At 40.4% G+C, this 19,187-nt stretch overlaps 1 protein-coding gene across 2 annotated transcripts in view; it reads right to left on the reverse strand.

The window, feature by feature from the left end:
• Nucleotides 1-1,198: 1,198 nt before the first annotated feature.
• AFF3 (ALF transcription elongation factor 3) overlaps nt 1,199-19,187 on the reverse strand; it is a 526,894-nt gene continuing 508,905 nt past the window's right edge. For both annotated transcript variants that reach the window (XM_087426220.1, XM_087426221.1), the window contains 5 exons: nt 12,309-12,380; nt 10,410-10,503; nt 7,699-7,748; nt 7,325-7,548; nt 1,199-4,913 (listed from right to left, as the gene is read on the reverse strand). In XM_087426220.1, the coding sequence (XP_087282346.1) occupies nt 4,792-4,913; nt 7,325-7,548; nt 7,699-7,748; nt 10,410-10,503; nt 12,309-12,380 (562 nt within the window). In that variant the 3' untranslated portion in view covers nt 1,199-4,791. The remainder of the gene's footprint in view (nt 4,914-7,324; nt 7,549-7,698; nt 7,749-10,409; nt 10,504-12,308; nt 12,381-19,187) is intronic.

The following is a 19,187-nucleotide window of genomic DNA, read 5'->3' on the forward strand; positions in this document are numbered from 1 at the left end:
GATGACACATACAGAATAATTCAGTTTGGACAAAGAGAACACAAATCTCAAATCTGAACATTTCTTGTGCTATTTGTCAGGAAGTTATAATATGGAAAAACTGTGCTCTTCTAGGAATGGGAAAAGGAGGAAATAAACTCTGAGTCCAAATTGTTGGAAATGCAGTTTATGTTGTTTTTTTTTTCACTTAAAAAAAAAATGTCGTTCAAGACTCCAGTTGATCCAGATTTCACCAAAAATGTGTTACTTCTTAAAAATACGATTCTGATAGGAACAGACTTCAGCTGAGTAGCAGGCAAAATTGCCTAAGAGAAAGGCAGTTCTTGAAGGACTGTTGGGCGTTTCTTAGCTCAAACCATCCCGGAGAGAGTACCAAGCTCCGTGGTCCCCGGAGCAAGCAAAGCCAAGCGCCCCTCCTGGCCATCTTTGGGATGAGGCGGTCTCCATGGTGACCCGGAGCTAGGGTTCTGCTTCATGACAAGGTGTATCTGAATCTAAGGATATGGGCTAGGTAAGGTGAAGTAATCGTTTTGTTTTTGTTGCTGTTTCTGCTTCTTTGTTTAGTTTAGTTTGGGGAGGAGGGGAATGAAAAAGGGGGGAGAGAAGAACAAAAATGAGGTTAACAAAAACCTCTTCCACACAAGGGAATAGATCATGGCAAGCCACTGGTCTAATATATCCATCTTCATTGGTTCAAAATTCTCTTATTTTACTCAACCAAATATTGCCAACATTATTTCACCACGTTGGTTTCAGTTGGAAAAACCCAGCACACACAAGCCGGAACTAACGTGTATCATTAAGGACGGTTGAGTACAAGTGTCCCAGAACTACTGGTTGCACAGGCATCAATATGAACTCAAGCTTCCTATTCAGCGCTTTCTGGGACGTTGGAGTGTGTTCTCACGCACGCATGCGTGTGTGTACATGTGCTGGGAAATGGGAAAGACAAATAGTAAACTATAGTTATAATGAAGAAAAACATACTTTTTTTTTCCCAGTGAAAAATATCAGACTTAGTAATAATAATCCGTGGAAGCTACACTTAAAAATTCATGTAACAACAAAATCGCTTCTCAAGAGATTATGAACTGGGGACCAGAATACTTATTTAAACGTATTTTGATTCTGAAGTTTCCTTGTAAAAATATTCACAGAAATTGGTGGACATTTTTTACATACAACTCGATTTCTCTCATTTACAACATAAATCATTTAATGTAACATGTGCAACCTTAGAAAGGCAGACATATTTAATCCAAGTCAGTTTATAAATTCCAATTTCACATGGATTAAAAATCGCAGATAAATTAAGTCACAATAATATCCTGTACATGCATTAAGGCTGGTGACTGCTAAAGTCTCTTGGTTATCTACAAACAGAAAATCACACACAGATTACTGGGTCTGAAGAGTGTCTACCTCATTAAAAAAATCTTGCTTTCTTTTTTTTTTGGTGATACAGATTTCAACAGTAACTCTGGAAAACTGTGAAAAATGTTATTTAAAAATATATATGTATATACTACTGCACAGTTTCAAAGATGTGATTCATAAATAAGGTTGGCGGCACTGATTAATTTTATAACAATTACTGCACTTCCAAGGTGATTTGAACACGCAGTGACATACTCAATATTAGGCACTAGTAATATCCTTCAGGCGTACTACAGTTTTATGTTAGCTGTATTGTACATATATATTTTTAAATGTATGCATTTATACAAAGTGTGTATATTATGTATGGGATGTCAGAAATGTACACATCACTGTTATATAATACACACATCATTGTTGTACATACTAGAATAAGTTTTAGTGCAGAAAGTCTCATTGCATTGCATTCCATGTGTTCAATCTAGTAAACAATTTGTCAACTCTTCAGATTATTTTTCCAGTACATTCCTCTTTAGATAGTGGGTCTGAGTTTCCATTTGTAGTTTGAAAGTTTCCAGAAATATCTGTTTTAACCAAACCTTTCTTTCCAGGCACAATTCTGCACATAAGTCTGATCTGTGTAGAGTAGTTACAAATCCCAAATTTTGATCAAGAATATATTTGGGTTACTCTCAAAGAGAATGCTAACATTGTGATAAAGGATGGCATCCATTCAGGTCATGGAAGGATAAGGTCAGTTGAACTTGTGTTGAACTTCTGAGGAAATAATATCCCTTCAAATATAAAAAAATGATAATAGACATTATATGTTTAAATGAGAGAATCTCTAGAAAGATATACATGAAATGGTGAGCAGTGGTTGTCTCCAGAGGACGGGACTTACTACTTTCTACTCTATACATTTCTGTATTGTTTGAATTTTTACAATGAGCATGTATTACTTTTATAATCAGAGAACACAAGAAAGATATTTCTACTTTGAACAAAACTAAATAAAAGGAAAAAGTTCTGAATGACTTTCACAAACAACAATCAGAAGATGGCTCCTTACCAAAATCATCTACGGCAAAGCAAACAAAAACCGTTGCCCCGACACGCTCTACCGATGAAATGCAAGACAGAGAGAGGAACGGCATGCTCTGACCATCCCCAAAATGACCAGTTTCAAGTTTTTTTGGAAAAACATGGGTCACCAAAGTGCTGATAAAGTGCTGTTGGCACAATCAGCCAGAGGTTACCTATGTGTTTAAGTGGAGTTTCATGGGCAAGCCCATCACATGGGTACCAGACAACAAGGCCTGCAACTTTAAAGATGGGCAAAACCAGAAAAGCACCCCGGGGCTGCCCGATGGACCCTGAGGGTCATCCCTTTATGTGAGAGTTTGAACATTTCATCAGAATTCAGCAAGAGCAAGTAGAACCAAACCTCAGTCCTCTGAAAAAACAAAAAAAAATTCCAAATTTCTTAAGTTAGATTCAAATTCCCAACAGGATGGGATTGTGAACTCCACCTACAATTATTGAAAGGGATATAAGAAGCACCTCAGCTAGATAAATGTAACATAGAAATACCGTTAATAGTTCCAGATGCTTAAGGCCAAAGCCAAATGCAAATTTCACAAACCCTGCATTTGCTCATTTCAAATTAATTTCAAATCACCAAAGTTGTTCAATCATTTGCACAGTTTTGAATCAGTGCTTACAGCTAGGGCATTACAGCAATGTTTTTTCCCACCTACAGATCAGGCTGACAAAAATGTTAACATTGCAATCAAACCGATAAGACCATCAGCAAAAGCATATATCAGTATCTATTAAGAGTGTTTTGTGCCACCATCACCTTGAAAAATGGATCGTTCCACATATCGCATCACCTGTCTTTCTCAGACTGTCCTGGTGCAATTTTGTCAAGTGGGAGGCCTCAAGGACATTATTTTTGTTCTTCAAGTGTGGCAAGGTTTATCCTCGTTTTCAAGAGTTTTTCTTTTTACCAATATTTTTATATCCAAATAGATTTAATAAGAAGACTAAGTCTAGGGCATGGCAAGAGACTATAATAGAAATAAGTTTCAGACAAAACCTGTAAACAAGACGTCAAAAAACTAAAATGTAAACTTAATTAAAAAAAAAAGAAAAGAAAAGAATCAAGGGCAGGACGTAAATATATCAGACGCACAGGATGGAAGCATGGTGTTCTGGCTATTGCTACCCCAAACAGAGTTGCAATCATTGCAGGAATAACTTACCCTACACAGTAAGCGGCTTGCTAATCAAAGCCTGAAACACATCCCCCAGGTCAAAATGCATTAAAGGCCTGCAGAGGCACATTCTGCATGAAGAGTGAGAGGATTAGACAGTATCACGATAAGCAAATAGTTCTCAGCCTGATAAGCAACAGATACAGACTCCTAGTGAAGGGACGTTCTAGGTAATGGCCTAATTTGGCCAAGAAAATTTGTAAGAAAGCTATTTCGGAAAAAAAAGATTTGAAAAACATCGGCCGACAAACGCCACGAGGCTCTACAGCTGCCGTGTCACAGTGGCAGGAAGAAGAAACACGTGCTGGACGGGCTTGTTGTTGCATGGGCAGAACATTTCAATTCCTAACTGAGCTCCAAATCATAGTTGTCGCTGCTTTAATGTGGGTTAACTTTCAGAGGCACTGAGTTTTTACCAAATCTCAGTGCCATTTTCACACTATTTTGAGGGCAGGGCAGGCCTGTGGGAGTTGATTCATTTGCTTATAATGCGTTTTGTTGATAATAAAATTGGACGGAGGGGGCGGGTATTAGGTAAACGTCAGAGTTTTTGGTAACACGCCATCTAGTAAACGTCCAGGACAAAAATAACTGACATTTTCATTATTAAATTACCCATTAATATACACAATCAAAAAATAATTGGGGGATAGTATATTAATACTGAAAGTAATCAATAGTATAAGAACTAGGTTCATCTTAACTGGCAGTCGAGCTTTTGGTGTGCTGTATTGCACCTGGTTAACTAACCCATGAGATTTTGGTTGAATGTTCTAAGAAGTCATGGTTTAGCTTTGAAATAGAAAGTGTGTGTGTGTGATTGTGTGTGTGTGTGTGTGTAAGTGTATTTTCCGTAATCAGAAACCTTTGATCACTTTGCCTAGCCTGGGATTATGGAAACTAGACAAAGAAAATGTGTTCTAAAGAGGCGTGTATGTTACACACATACACAGGCAGCTTCTTATACACCCACACATACAAACACACATGCCCTGGGAAAAGACCATTGGGATGCTGAGAAAATATTCACCGCAGTTTGATAAATGCTGTGGCTGGGAATTTCAGTAGCACAGTGTCCAGAAACATTGAGCTGTCCATGGAGAAGAGAGCACAATCCAGCTCAAGGGCGAGGTCCCTATGACAGGTGGGCACTGTTCCGTAGCCAGTGCAGGCCCTGCTGGGAATACTGGACCAGATGCTCCATGCTGCTGTGCAGGGTAACAGGCCCCATGAGCAGGTCCAGGTCATTGAAGAATTCTAGGGGACAGAGAGAGTCGTTAGAGTGCCACACACACTAAGTGTGCTACCCTGAGTGACTTAAGAAAAAATTCCATTCATGGTCTCTACATAAATCAAGCATTCTGTTCCATCATGTGACTTGAGCATTCACCTGAACAAAATAAAACCCAAAGGTGGAGAACTCATCCTATATCCAAAGAATCACTCTATTGGCCATTTCTAATCCAAATGAATAACATTTATTTAGACAAAGAGCAAAGAAAATTTACTTCCTCAGACTACATTCTCCTTGTGGAGTAATGCTTCCCACCCCAAACGTGGGCTGTGGCTCTGTCATCTCTCTTACTGTACTCAACTGTGGCAGGCCAAGCTCTTGGAGTGAGTCCAAGGGAGGAGGCTTCAGGCTCCTGGGGGCAAAGCAGAGATGGGTTCTGAAACATCTCTACTGAAGTCACCTTCTCATCCTTGGACATACTCTGGGCTGTCCTTTTCTTAAACATTTATTATGTGCCAAGGAGAGTATGCTAGGTGCGGGATGGCAGAGGTAGGAGAGTGTACCAAGATGAGTAATGTGTAGGCTCTGCTCTCTCAGAGATCACAGTTTAGTGGCTAATAGAGACAAATTTATATGGCTGCTATGCCGTCATAACTGGATCATTGAACAACACCCCTTGAAAGTGCCTGGGAGAAGTTTTCCAAAGGTGCTCACATACACACTGAATGAAGTCCTGCTGGGGAAGGTAAGGGAGGGGTCAGAGAAGACTCCAAGTTCCAGGTAGCTGGGAGGAGAGCCCTGGCAGGAAATCGGGAGCAGAACAGGGGAGGAGGAGCAGGTCGGGGAAACAATGCTGACTTTGCACTGGACATGTGGCACCGAGCCCTCGTAGGAGACATCTAGTGGGCAGCTGGTAGTGCCGTCTGGAGCCTGGCCTGCTCAGGGTCTCCCAAACTGACCATGAAAATTTTTATACATTTGTCCCTTCTGTTTTTCTGTCCACCTGTGACACCCACCTCACTCCATCTCAGCTTCTCAACTCCTATCTGCTTTTCAAAACCGTGTTCCATGCCAGCTCCTCCAGCGAGCCTCTCCTGGTAGTCTCAGCTCCCTGGCATTGACCTCCCTGGCATTCCCATTGGATTTTCCAAGTACACCACCTCTCGGCTGCATGTTATGTACTATCTGGTTTTATTATCAATTTCATGTACTCAGGACCCATCTGCCTATGTGTGCCATAAATTCCTCATCTCATTGTGGACAGCCTGGTCTTGTCCTCAGAGGCTAATGCTATCATGGGAACAAAATCTGCATTTAATGGCTTGAAAGTGAGATCAGATTTGTACTCTCACCAGTTGCTGGAGGGAGAGTAGTAAATTGGTACAGCCTTTTGGGATAGAAGTTATAATCTTAAAAAAATCTATACCTGTTAACCCTAAAATTCTACTTCTACAACTCCCTCCTAAGATGATAACCAAAAATATAGACAATGATTTATATAAGGATATTTATCATAACATTACATGTAATAGTGGGAAAGAAATTGGAAGTAACCTAAATGTCCAACAACAGGGGAATGCTTTGAGCAATCATGATACATTACCTAACTACTATTATGACAGTATTATAGAACCATCATAAGGGGTGTTTTTGAACTAGTTATTGACATGAGAAAATGCCTGATATAATGTTAAATTTAAAAAGACAGGATATAAAACTGTATATATACTATGATCTCATTTCGGTAAAAATCACGCATATGTCGAGAAGACTAGAAGAAAATTCAGTTGAATGTTAATAGTAATTATTTCTTGGTGGTAAAATTACTGATTATTTAAAAATTTTTTTTCTCTATAATTTTCTGTACTTTACAAATGTAGCCACAGTAAACACGCATTCTTTTTATAACCAGTAAAAAAAAATGTTATTTAAAAAGAAATATAGCTTACTGCTACATATAAAACACTCTCTTTTCAGTTGTAAGCAGCTATCACTTAAATAGCTAGTAGCATTCATACTCATTAATTAATTAATTAATTCAATGTTTCAGATCCCCAACTGTGTTCTAGGCACTGTGCAGGTCTTAGGAACACAAAGTTGAAGACTTTGAAGTTTGAAGACTTAAAACATAATCACTACTTTCAAGGAGCTCACTGTCTAAAGGGAAAAACACATGTGTGTATACCTATACCTATCTATATCATCTATGTCTAGATCATCTCTATCTCTATCTCTAATCTTCCACAGTAAAGATAAAGGTGGGTAAAGGAATAGGAGGCCCTGAGTGAGGGGGAGAGGTCAGGAAAAGTCTCACACAGTAGGTGACAGCTTCTACTATTTCTTCTTCTGTAAATGATGAAACTTGCCCCAGGGTCCGGCTGTCTCCCTGAGCTGTGGTGGAACCATGCACACGCTCCCCATGCCGCTCACACACCTCTGTTTTCCTTGGCCAGGTTGTCCGCCATCTCCCAGTAGTCATAGCTGTGGAGAATGCTATTGGTGATGCTGACGTGGTTGGCTGCCATCTGGTGGATGCGCTGTGGGATGCTGACGATGGTGGAAGGGGACAGGGCGTTGGCATTGGAGAGGCTCCCCTGAGACCCCACGGAGCTGGTGGGAGAGGGGTTGGGAGACATGGGGGATGGGGTTCCAGTGCTCCTGGAAGGGGAGAGGGTAGAAGAACAAGAATGGAGAGGTTGGTACCAGGTGAGGTAGGGCAGCCCCTCAGGGCACCGTAAGCAGGCAGCACATTGCCCAGCGTCATGCAGCATCTCATTTATTGCCTTTAGTTTGGAAAAATGTACTTACTTTCCACTGGCCCCCCATGGAGATGGGGCTTGGGCAGCTTTCGATGAATTCTGCAGGAAAATAAAAATATTGACAGTGAGTACCATCTGCTTAAGTTTAAACAGCCAACGATAATATATTCTCAGGTGACCAGTGAGAGTAGCAATGGCAGGCATTGCAAATAAAAGGAAGATGCATAGAAACTGGATCTGGGAAGTTAGAATTACTAGGCTACTGGTTTCCTCTCTGAAAGCTGGTGAGGGTCAGCTGCATGGCCTGCTAGGTTCCACAGAGGGCTAAAATGAAGAGCTCACCCCACAGCCTGGGTCTTCCGGCACCAAATTCTATGTACCAAATTAAAACATAATCCTGAGGGTCTGTTGAATCCTAAACCAGACTAATTTTTTCATCTTAAACTAGCTTAATTTTTCTGCAAAGGAAAAAAGAGCAGCAACCCCCTCACACTCACACAGACACACAGACACACACACACACACACTGAGAACAGCTTATATTTAAATATAGGGCATATTTGCAGAAACCATTGACATACATTTAAATGCCTGAAAATTTGAGACACCAAATTCTATTGTTTTAACTTATAAAGCTCAAAAATATTTCTCTTAAAGGAAGTTGCTCTTGAATAGCTGTAAAGAACAAATTAAAATATATTTCCTTAACAGATAGGCAATTTAAAAATTCTGATTCATCTGAATATTCTGATTTAGGATGTTATGTTGCAGGAGCCAGTTGTTTGCATCAGGCATTTAAAAGAAGTTTTGCCTTTGGCAAGAAAAGTTGCTAAATGTACAGATAGATTTCCTCTCTGAGAGCCTAATAATGCCTTCTTGGACATAAGTCTATGGGAATGTTAAGGAAAAAATGGTCTTTATGATGCTGATGTGAATTTTCCCTTCCAGAGACAAGAAAATAGCCTCAGCCTGGTTCTCCAGAGAAAAAGTGTTTCTTTTGGTTAAAAAGAACTGTACGAAGTGGTGACTGCTTTTTAGTTTTCAGTGGAGGTGTTATCAAAGTGGTAAGAAATGGCCTTATATGTGGCAAATTTTGCAACTGTCTTCAGGCCTCTTCCACTACCACTAAGCCCCATGACTGTAAAAATCACGTGGGGACAAAGTCCTCTTTTCAGAGACAGCTCTGTACTGATAAAACACATTCTTCATGGACAAATTATCATTGTTACCCAAAGGTTTCGTCATCTCTGAACTTTAAGTAGCATTTAAATAGCCTTTGGTTAAGGGTAACTACCAGTAACTCCTGGAGGGGAAACTCTGATTTTTAAGCTGTGTTCCCTATCCATTCTGTACACATTCATGGACTGCATACATGCATTAAGAACTGCTTGTATCCCTTAAAAGTTCTATTGTAACCCCTGTGGCTTACAGAGCTCAGATTCCTTTAGTCAAGCCTTTTTCTTGACTGTAATAACTCTCTTTAGTATTAGCTCTTCGATTCTATATTTCTGAAAACTACTTATCTTGACCAAAGTAAAGGGAAAGGTTTAGTTAGCATCAGTTCCCGTCATTATGACACATGATGGTCAATGGGCCAAGACAGTAATCTCCTTGGCTTAGCACCTGGTTACTCTAATGCATGACCAGGAAGGAGGTGGCATGCTGGACACAGTCCATGGAACCCCCAACATAGCCCAGTCATCAGAGACAATCCCTAAGAAGTGGAGTTTGGGCATTAAAGGATCTAAAATGATGGTTGCGTCTCTGACAAAGGGTTGGAGGTGGAGATGGTGTAATTTCTTCTTTCTATAGACAAACAGCAGAGAGGCCCAGAAATCTCAAATGAATTACTACTTCAGGTCCACTGTACCATAGTACATCACAGAAGGTATTCTTCTTTTTCTTTGTTTATTCTCTTAGTGAAAATGATTTCATTCCCTGAGACAGGTAGAAGCTAGCATGGTTTCCAATTCTATGCTTATATTTACACATTGTTATTGTCCTAGTGCCTCTGAGTTCTAACAAGCCATTTCTTATCATTTAAAATAATATCTTTATTAAAAATTAAATTAGCTACTGGAGATAGCTAAGAGGAAGTTCTAAGTGGTTACTTCTAAGAGGAAGAAGCTCTAAGCAAACATGAGGAACTTATGTTAGCTATAAAGGTGAGTTTCCTAGGACACTGGACTGAGTAACTGGATCTTCATTCTCTTGAGGCCATGAAAATACCTGGACACAAGGCAGGGGGATAAATTAGATGGGCTCTGAAGGCCATTCTCTGAGCCCTGAACACTACGAGTGTGCCATAAATGGGGTGAGCGTGGAGATCAGAGGGCTCCTGTATTATCCCCAAGGGAACAGACTCTACCAGGCTCCTTGGAAATGTCCTTTTTTTATTTTTTTAAATTTTTTGTTTATTGCAGTAACATAGGTTTATAACATTGTATAAGTTTCAGGTGTACATCATTATACTTCTATTTCTGCATAGATTACATCATGTTCACCACCCAAATACTAACTACAACCCATCACCACACACTTGTGCCGAATTATCCCTTTTGCCCTCCTCCCTCCTCTCTTCCCCTCTGGTAACCACCAATCCAATCTCTGTCTCTATGTGTTTGTTTGTTGTTCTTATTATCTACTACTTAATGAAGGAAATCATACGGTATTTGACCTTCTCCCTCTGACTTAGGAAATGTCCTTGACAGGGAGACAACTGAATAGAAGGAACAATGTTGCCCATTAGCCAGACAGTACCTTGAAATAGTCGATAAGTGCTTTTGAGTACTTTACAGCATGGTCCCTTTTGAGTCGAAACATCCGCCAGTAAAGGAGAGCCAGGCATCGGTAACTGCAGCAGAAAAAGAGAAATGGGCCCTGAGAGCATGAGTGTGTCTTTTGAAAACAAGACTAAAAATTTCTTGTTCCAAGGCACTCAATATTTACATCTTGATTATATATATAAAATATTTCTATACATACATATATGTCTGTATCTGACTTTCCTTTCTTTCATAAGATATAATTCAAAATTTCAAGGAGTTGCTTCATAAATATTATTCACCACTAGATCATTTTGTATTAGCTTTGTTTCTTTGTTGGGGCCGAGGGCCTGGCCCTTTTCTTCTTCCACCACTAGAGGGCAGTCTCTCTCCACGAGAGGAGTGAGGAAGCTCTGACACCCAGCTCTCACTGTCCACTGGGTGAGTTTCAGGGCAGAACCACTGTACTCTCATTTCCCTGGACATCCTGCCCTTCCCACCGCATCGGCCCTGCTGAAAGAATACGCCTTCCACCTGTTTTTATTGCTTTCCCTTTTAAATTACTTGACTGTACTATAATTAGTTCAAATAAAGTAACAGATCTGAAATGTGTTTTATGAAGAATAAATACTGTGATGAGAGTAGTTATTATTTTATATATTGATTAAATCTTTACACATTTGTAGTCTATCTTATATAAGACTATTTGTTAATCATCATTAATTTATTAATCCTAATGTGGAACTTAAAAGTGTGAAAAGGGCACAGAAAGCGTTTTCTGAGACACACCTTGTTTCCTTGGTGCTTTTCACTCACAATCATTTGCTAACTCAGATCTGGTGCTGACATGACACCACACCAAACACACACATACAGATATGACCGCAACGTCCAAGGACAACCTAACAGTCCCTTCTTGGCACACCAAACTCCAGGTGATGAGAGGATGCGAAAAGACCTGAGATTCTTTTGTGTCTGTTGCTGTTATTTTTTTTGAGACTCAATTCTCTAACCTGCAGATCAGATTCTAGAGTGGAGTATGAACCTCTGAAGAGCAAAAAATTTTGACTCCCTATCACAGGAGGAACCAGTAGAGAGGTGCCTGTGATTTTGGGGAGTCGGGTGAGGTGTCCTGAACATATGCAATGGGGAAAATTATTTTTATTATATCATTATAATCACTTTAGATATAGAAAAAAATGATTACATGTTGGTTAATATTTTATTTATTTATTTATTTTTTGGAGAGGAAGATTGGCCGTGAGCTAACATCCATGCCAGTCTTCCTCTATTTTGTATGTGGGATGCTGGCACAGCATGGCTTGATGAGTGGTGCATTGGTCTGTGCCCGGGATTCGAACCTGCGAACCCTGGGCTGCTGAAGCAGAGCATGCGAACTTTAACCACTATGCCACTGGGCTGGCTCCATGGTTAATATTTTAAAAGTGTTTTTATTATCAAGTGTAACGAACTGCTCCTCAGTTTAATGTGTTGAGAACTTTAATGCATCATCTTGATTCAGTAATACTGATCCTGCGTGTAAAGAGATGAATTATTTTGATTGCATCTAAAATGTTAAACACAGAGAAATTACACTTGGCACAATTCACATTCAAATTATTAAAACACAGACCTACCTGATTTTAAAAGACATACACATAGAAAAAAATTATCCTTGTGTAATGCACCTGTCGATTCTCACTCACTGTGAGTTCACATCATGCATGGTATAGCAGCAAGAAGTAATGTGGGCTCTCCCTAGCCACCATTAGAGCTGCATATGGTTTTGCATGTTAGAGGACACTAGGGAAAGGTGATGCATTTCAGCACCTGGTTTGCCAATGAAGATACGTGAGGCTGGGGAGGCTATTTTAAGCTGATATGATGTACTCACCATAATGCAGCCAATTGTTTATCCTCTGGTGTGGCATTGGGGCCTGAGTGGGTTTTTAGTCTCATAGCATACCTAGAAAAAAAAGAAAGGAAAGAAAAACCAAAGAAACTTTTATTTATTTATTTATTTTTAATTTTTTTATTTTTGTGTGTGTGAGGAAGATCAGCTGTGAGCTAACATCCATGCCAATCCTCCTCTTTTTTGCTGAGGGAGACTGGCCCTGGGCTAACATCTGTGCCCACCTTCTTCTACTTTATACGGGATGCCACCACAGCATGGCCTGACAAGCGTTGCATCAGTGCGCGACCAGTATCCGAACCCAGGCCGCCAGCAGCCGAGCTCGCGCACTTAATCGCTACGCCACAGGGCCAGCCCCCAGAGAAACTTTTTAAAACAGCTTTCTTATTAACAACAGAACAGGGCCGGCTCCTTGGCTTAGCGGTTAAGTGCGCGCGCTCTGATGCTGGCGGCCCGGGTTCGGATCCCGGGCACGCCCCAAGGCACCACTTCTCCGTCCAACGCGAGGCCGAGTCCCACGTACAGCAACTAGAAGGATGTGAACCTATGACATACAACTGTCTACTGGGGCTTTGGGGGGAAAAAAATGAATAAATAAAATCTTTAAAAAAAAAAAAAAACAGAACATTTGCTATGATGGAAGTTCTCTCTGCCTAACACTTAGTTTTTCATAGTGGTTGCTGATAATTGTTTCTTTTTTTTTCCCATTTTATTTATTTATTTATTTATTTATTTTATTTTTTTAATTTTTTGTTTATTGCAGTAACATTGGTTTACGACATTGTAGAAATTTCAGATGTACATCATTGTACTTCTATTTCTGCATAGATTACATCATGTTCACCACCAAAATACTAATTACAACCCATCACCACACACATGTACCAAATTATCCCTTTCACCCTCCTCCCTCCCCCCTTCCCCTCTGGTAACCACCAATCCAATCTCTGTTCCTATGTGTTTGTTTATTGTTGTTATTATCTACTACTTAATGAAGGAAATCATATGGTATTTGACCTTACCCCTCTGACTTATTTCACTTTGCATTATACCCTCAATGTCCATCCATGTTGTCACAAATGGCTGGATTTCATCGTTTCTTATGGCTGAGTAGTATTCCATTGTGTATATATACCACAGCTTCTTTATCCATTCGTCCCTTGATGGGCACTTAGGTTGCTTCCAAGTCTTGGCTATTGTGAATAACGCTGCAATGAACACAGAGGTGCATGTACCTTTACAAATGGGTGTTTTCAAGTTCTTTGGATAAATACCCAGCAGTAGAATAGCTGGATCATATGGTAGTTCTATCCTTGATTTTTTGAGGAATCTCCATACTGTTTTCCATAGTGGCTGCACCAGTTTGCACTCCCACCAGCAGTGTATGAGAGTTCCCTTCTCTCCACATCCTCTCCAACACATGTTGTTTCCTGTCTTGTTAATTATAGCCATTCTGACGGGCATGAGGTGATATCTCATTGTAGTTTTGATTTGCATTTCCCTGATAGTTAGTGATTTTGAACATCTTTTCATGTGTCTGTTGGCCATCTGTATATCTTCTTTGGAGAAATGTCTGTTCAGGTCTTTTGCCCATTTTTTAATTGGGTTGTTAGTTTTTTTGTTGTTGAGATGCATGAGTTCTTTATATATTTTGGAGATTAAGCCCTTATCAGACGTATGGTTTGCAAATATCTTCTCCCAATTGTTAGGTTGTCTTTTCGTTTTGTTGATGGTTTCCTTTGCTGTGCAGAAGCTTTTTAGTTTGATGATAATTGTTTCTTGAAAGCTAGCTGATGCTGCCCCATTTTCCCTAAGCACTACATGATTGTGATGACTAGAACAAACGACTTTTATGACCATCTAGCTACTTTCTGCTCTTTAACAACACAAGTTCAAATGCTACGGATGGTCGAGAGTGATACCAGTTCAAGCATCATCCACGTATATGGTGACACCCATTTTCACAAATTTTGATTTATGACTGAGCGGCTGATAAGATGGAGGCAAAGTTCAACCCTTCCAGGCTTATCTCCAGAAGAATTTTCATTCCTCGTACTCAAATGAAAGCTTGGATTTACCCCTTTGTCATTGTTACAGAACTTTTACTTTGACAGTAGTGTAAGTGCCTCGGGTGCATAACTAGTAGCTTTTATGAACTTTAATTAACTCCACTTATTTCTCTGACCCAGCGCGACTGTGGCCAGTCCTTTCTCCCAATAATACACCAAGTTACTTGCAGGCTCTTTGAGAGAGATGAGGCAGTATGCGTAATGGTGAGGGAGTCCTGGGTTCAAATCCCAGCTCAGCCACTTATTAGCTGTGAGAGCTTAGACAAATGTAGTGATGTCTTTAAGCCTCCATTCCCTTATCTATAAAATATAAGACTAATATTGCTGATCACATAGCGTCATTGTAAGGATTAACCAAGAGAGTATTTGTAAAGCTCTTGGCATAGTAGACCGGCTCATTGTAAATGGCTCAAAAAATGATACTGTTATTGTACTATCTCCACAACATGCAGATTTGTAGCGTTTTTGAGTGGATCTCTTTGTATAGTTTTCATAGTGGTTGCTCTGGGTATATGTGAGTTATCACAATTTGCTGGTATCAACATGTTACCACTTTGAGCGAATTGTGGAAACCTTACTTCCATTAGTTCCCTTTACTTTCCCCCTTTGTTTTTGTGAGGAGATCAGCCCTGTGCTAACGTCTGCCAATCCTCCTCTTTTTGCTGAGGAAGACTGGCCCTGGGCTAACATCCGTGCCCATCTTCCTCCACTTTATATGGGACGCCACCACAGCATGGCTTGCCAAACAGTGCGTCGGTGCTCACCCGGGATCTGAACCGGCGAACCCCGGGCCGCCACAGCGGAGCGCGCGCACTTAACCACCTGCGCCACCGGGCCAGCCCCTACTTTCCTCATTTTTAAATAACACTGTCTTGAGTATCAGATGGTAGTATAATTTTTGTTTCCATCATCAAATATGATGTATAAAACTCATGAGCATAGTTTATTGCATGTATCCATATTTCTGCTCTCCCATTGTTCTTTCTTCCTGACACTCCAAGATCCCTTCTTTTGTCTTTTCCTTTCTGTTTGAGGAACTTCCTTTAGCCAATCTTTAAGGGTGGGTCTGATAGAGATAAAAGCTTTTAGTTTTCCTTCGTCTGAGAATATTTTTATTTCCCTTCATTCCTGAAGAATAAAGTTTCACTGAATCTAGAATTCATAGTTCGACAGCTTTTTTTTCTTTCAGCATTTGGAAAACGTTGTGCCACTCCCTCCTGGCCTCCATTGTTTCAGATAAGAAGTCTGCTGACATTGGAATTGGTGCTCCCCTAAAGATGAGGTGTCTTTTCTCTCTGGCTGCTTTCAGAACTTTTTTCTTTGTCTATAGTTTTCAGAAATGTAGTTATGATATGTCTTGGCATGCAATTCTTTGGGTTTATCCTATTTGGGTATTTCTCAGCTTCTTAAACCTGTAGGTTTATGTCTTTTGCCAAATTTGGCGAGTTTTAGCCATTACTTCTTCAAATACTTTTCAGTCTCACTCTCTTCCTCTTCTTCTGGGACTCCAATGATACGTATGTTGGATCTTTCGTCATTGTGCTGGAGGCTCTATCCATTTTTTTTCCATCCTATTTTCTCTCTGTTGCTCAGATTAGGTAAATTCTATTTTCTGTTCTCAAGTTTAATCATTCTATCCTCCATCATCTCCACTCTGCTACTGAGCCCATCCAGTGAGATTTCTATTTCTGTTATATTTTCCAGTTCTATACTTACCATTTGGTTCTTTTTTTAGTAACTTTTATTTCTTGGCTGAGATTTTTTTTATTTTTTGTTTGTTTCAAGAGAATTTGTAATTTTTTGGTTCTAGGTAGTTTTGCCACAAGGATTTTCAAGCAGCCATCATAAAAATGCTTCAACAAACAATTACATGTCCAATAGCTTCACTGCAAGCATCTTTGCTGCAAGCATTTTCATCTTATAACTAATTGGCTGTAAGGCGACTGTGCTGTAAAAAATAAAAAAATAACTGGTTGACAGTTTGTTGTTGTTGTTGTTATTAGTTTGGTTTCATTTCTCCATTGACAAAGTTCTCGCAGTTGCTCCCATTTTTATATGATATAAATCTTAGCTAGCGCTCATGATGGTCTATACAGTAATGAGTAGATGTGGTGGTGGTGGTGGTCTTAAAATAGTTAGCATTTCTTCCAGTTAGTGATGTTTTATTGATGGTTTTATTGAGCTGACAGATGACGATGATTTGCCCCAAGAGTTGGTTTCCTATTTTGAAACACACTACATTGGAGGAGAAAAAGAGGGCTGAGGGCCTCTTCTTTGAGGGTGCAGAGTTGAATCCATACATCCCATAGAACAAAGACAAGTGCCTACGTACATTACACACACACACACACACACACACACAAATCAGTTCTTAGTGCAGTATTGCCATGAATCCACATACACACATTTTAAATGTATTCAAATATTTTTGTATTTTGCAATAAAGTCTTTTTAATTTTGGCTATTCATTTTTTCATGTTTCATTATGTCCTTTTTAATTAATGTCCCTCTTTTATTTTTTGTGATTTTATCTTTTATGGCAAAATTGGCTTACGGCCTATCAGTTATGCAGTGAAAATGCTTGTGGCAAAGATGTCTGCGGCAGAGATGCTTGCAGCGAAACTACTGGACACGTAATTGTGTATTGAAGCATTTTATGACGGCTGCTTTAAAATCCTTGTCAGAGAATTCCAACACCTGATTCATCTTGGTTATTGGTGTCAACTGACTGTCTTTTCTCATTCCAATCGTGATTTTCTTGTTTCTTGGTATGACAAGTGAGTTTCTATTGTATTTTGGACATTTTGGCTATTATGTTAGGAGACTCTGGGTCCTATTTAAACTTTTTCTTTTAAAAGGAAGTCACTCTGTTTAGGTTTAGCAGGCAGATCCTGACCTACTTTTGTGGGCTATGGTTCCAATTACAATTTAATTTTCAGAGCTTTTGTGGTGCAATTTTGATTTGTGGTGGCAGGGTTCCACTTGCCAGTTCCACTGGCCACTTGCCAGTCACTTGGTATTCATGGGTAGAGAAAGGAATTCTCTTGCCTTTGGGGACACAGAGTGCACCCTGGGCTGGACACTTGTGGTGAGATCGCCCTCACCAGTGCTCCCACCCCCCAGTGTCTCTCAGTGGGAGAGGGAAGTCTCAAGCCTGGTGGGCAACATGCAGATTTAAGAGGTAAATTAATGCTATTTTCTTTTTTTTTGTGTGTGAGGAAGATCAGCCCTGAGCTAACAACCATGCCAATCCCCCTCTTTTTGCTGAGGAAGACCAGCTCTGAGCTAACATCTATTGCCAATCCTCCTCCCTTTTTTTTCTCCCCCCAAAGCCCCAGTAGATAGTTGTACGTCATAGTTGCACATCCTTCTAGTTGCTGTATGTGGGACGCGGCCTTAGCATGGCCGGAGAAGCGGTGCGTCGGTGCACGCCCGGGATCCGAACCTGGGCCGCCAGTAGCGGAGCGCGCGCACTTAACCGCTAAGCCACGGGGCCGGCCCTAATGCTATTTTCTAACTCAGATAAGAAAACCTCCTTTTGTCACAGTTTTCTGAGTAGCATAACGATTCTATTCAGTCTGAATTATCTAGAAAATGGATTGTGTTCTCCTCCCAGGGGAGGTGCCTGCACCAGTGTGCACAGCAGAGTGCCCACTCTGGGGTGGCACAGGTGTGGCATATCGGCACCTCCAGGGTATCTGACTGGCATCAGGCTGTTACTGTTGCTTGGATTTGCTTGTTTTTTAAAATCTGAATGCCTTTAATTGGGCCATGCATACCTCAGTTGAACACAGGCCCTGGGGCTTGCTTATTTGTTCATTCCTCAAATATTTATTGAGCACATGTTCTGGGAACTGTTCAGGGACTAGGGATACATCAATGGACCAATCAGACAAAAGACAAAAAAATCCCTGGTTCAACACCCTCACATTCTAGGACATCTTACTGCTCTGCGCCCATCTGGTTTCACCCATTTTCTTCCCTGCCTGCCTGTGGGCATCTGAGTCCGTGCCTTATTCTGAGGAAGAAATGTGAGAATCTAGGATCTCTCAGAGTAATTTTAAGTTTTTTACTCTGGTGATTTCTCTTCTTCTCTGCCAAAAATAAGAAAACAGTGTGAAGGAATCACTAACACATTGGTGTAGTAGAAATATTTTAATAAGAAAAATGGCTGGACAGTGTTGACTTTCAAAACATTCTCGAGAAGTGCTTTTTGAAGATGATGCTGGGCTGACAGCTTCAATGGCTGGAAACAATTTTCTGAAGGACAGCAGTGTAAAATACCATGTTGCGTCCTTGGGCCAAGGCAGACCAAAGAGGGTAAACCTGGGATGATTAGAAATCTTGCATCTGGAATGGTGGGAGATGGTAAAAAATATCTAATCTTGGGTTGCACAGAATTCCAGAATTAGAAAAGTCTCTTCAAGTTCGTTTTGGGAAGACTTATTTCACGTAATGGGTATTAGACATTATCCCAAGCAGTTGAACCGGCTAAAAACACAAACCATATGACGAAGGTTCTCAGTACTGTTAATGGATGAAATTCCCTTAATGGTTCATTAAAGAGATGTTAAGGATGTGCCTTTCCAGGTCTCCATCACGGAAGACAAGAGTCTCCCACCCAACCCCTTGATGTGCCCCTATTAGTTAACCCTGCTTCTGCTCACATTACAAGTCTTATTAACTCAGGTTGGGGGATGGTGCTCATGTCCAAGTCTAAGGCCAGTACCCTCTGAGACAGTACATCACAGGGTGGATTTCCTTTCCTGAAATGCCCTGAATCTTCTTTCCT

This window comes from Ceratotherium simum, chromosome 40 (assembly GCF_057802395.1).
Source record: "Ceratotherium simum simum isolate JZ-2026a chromosome 40, ASM5780239v1, whole genome shotgun sequence".
Classification (NCBI taxonomy): domain Eukaryota; kingdom Metazoa; phylum Chordata; class Mammalia; order Perissodactyla; family Rhinocerotidae; genus Ceratotherium; species Ceratotherium simum.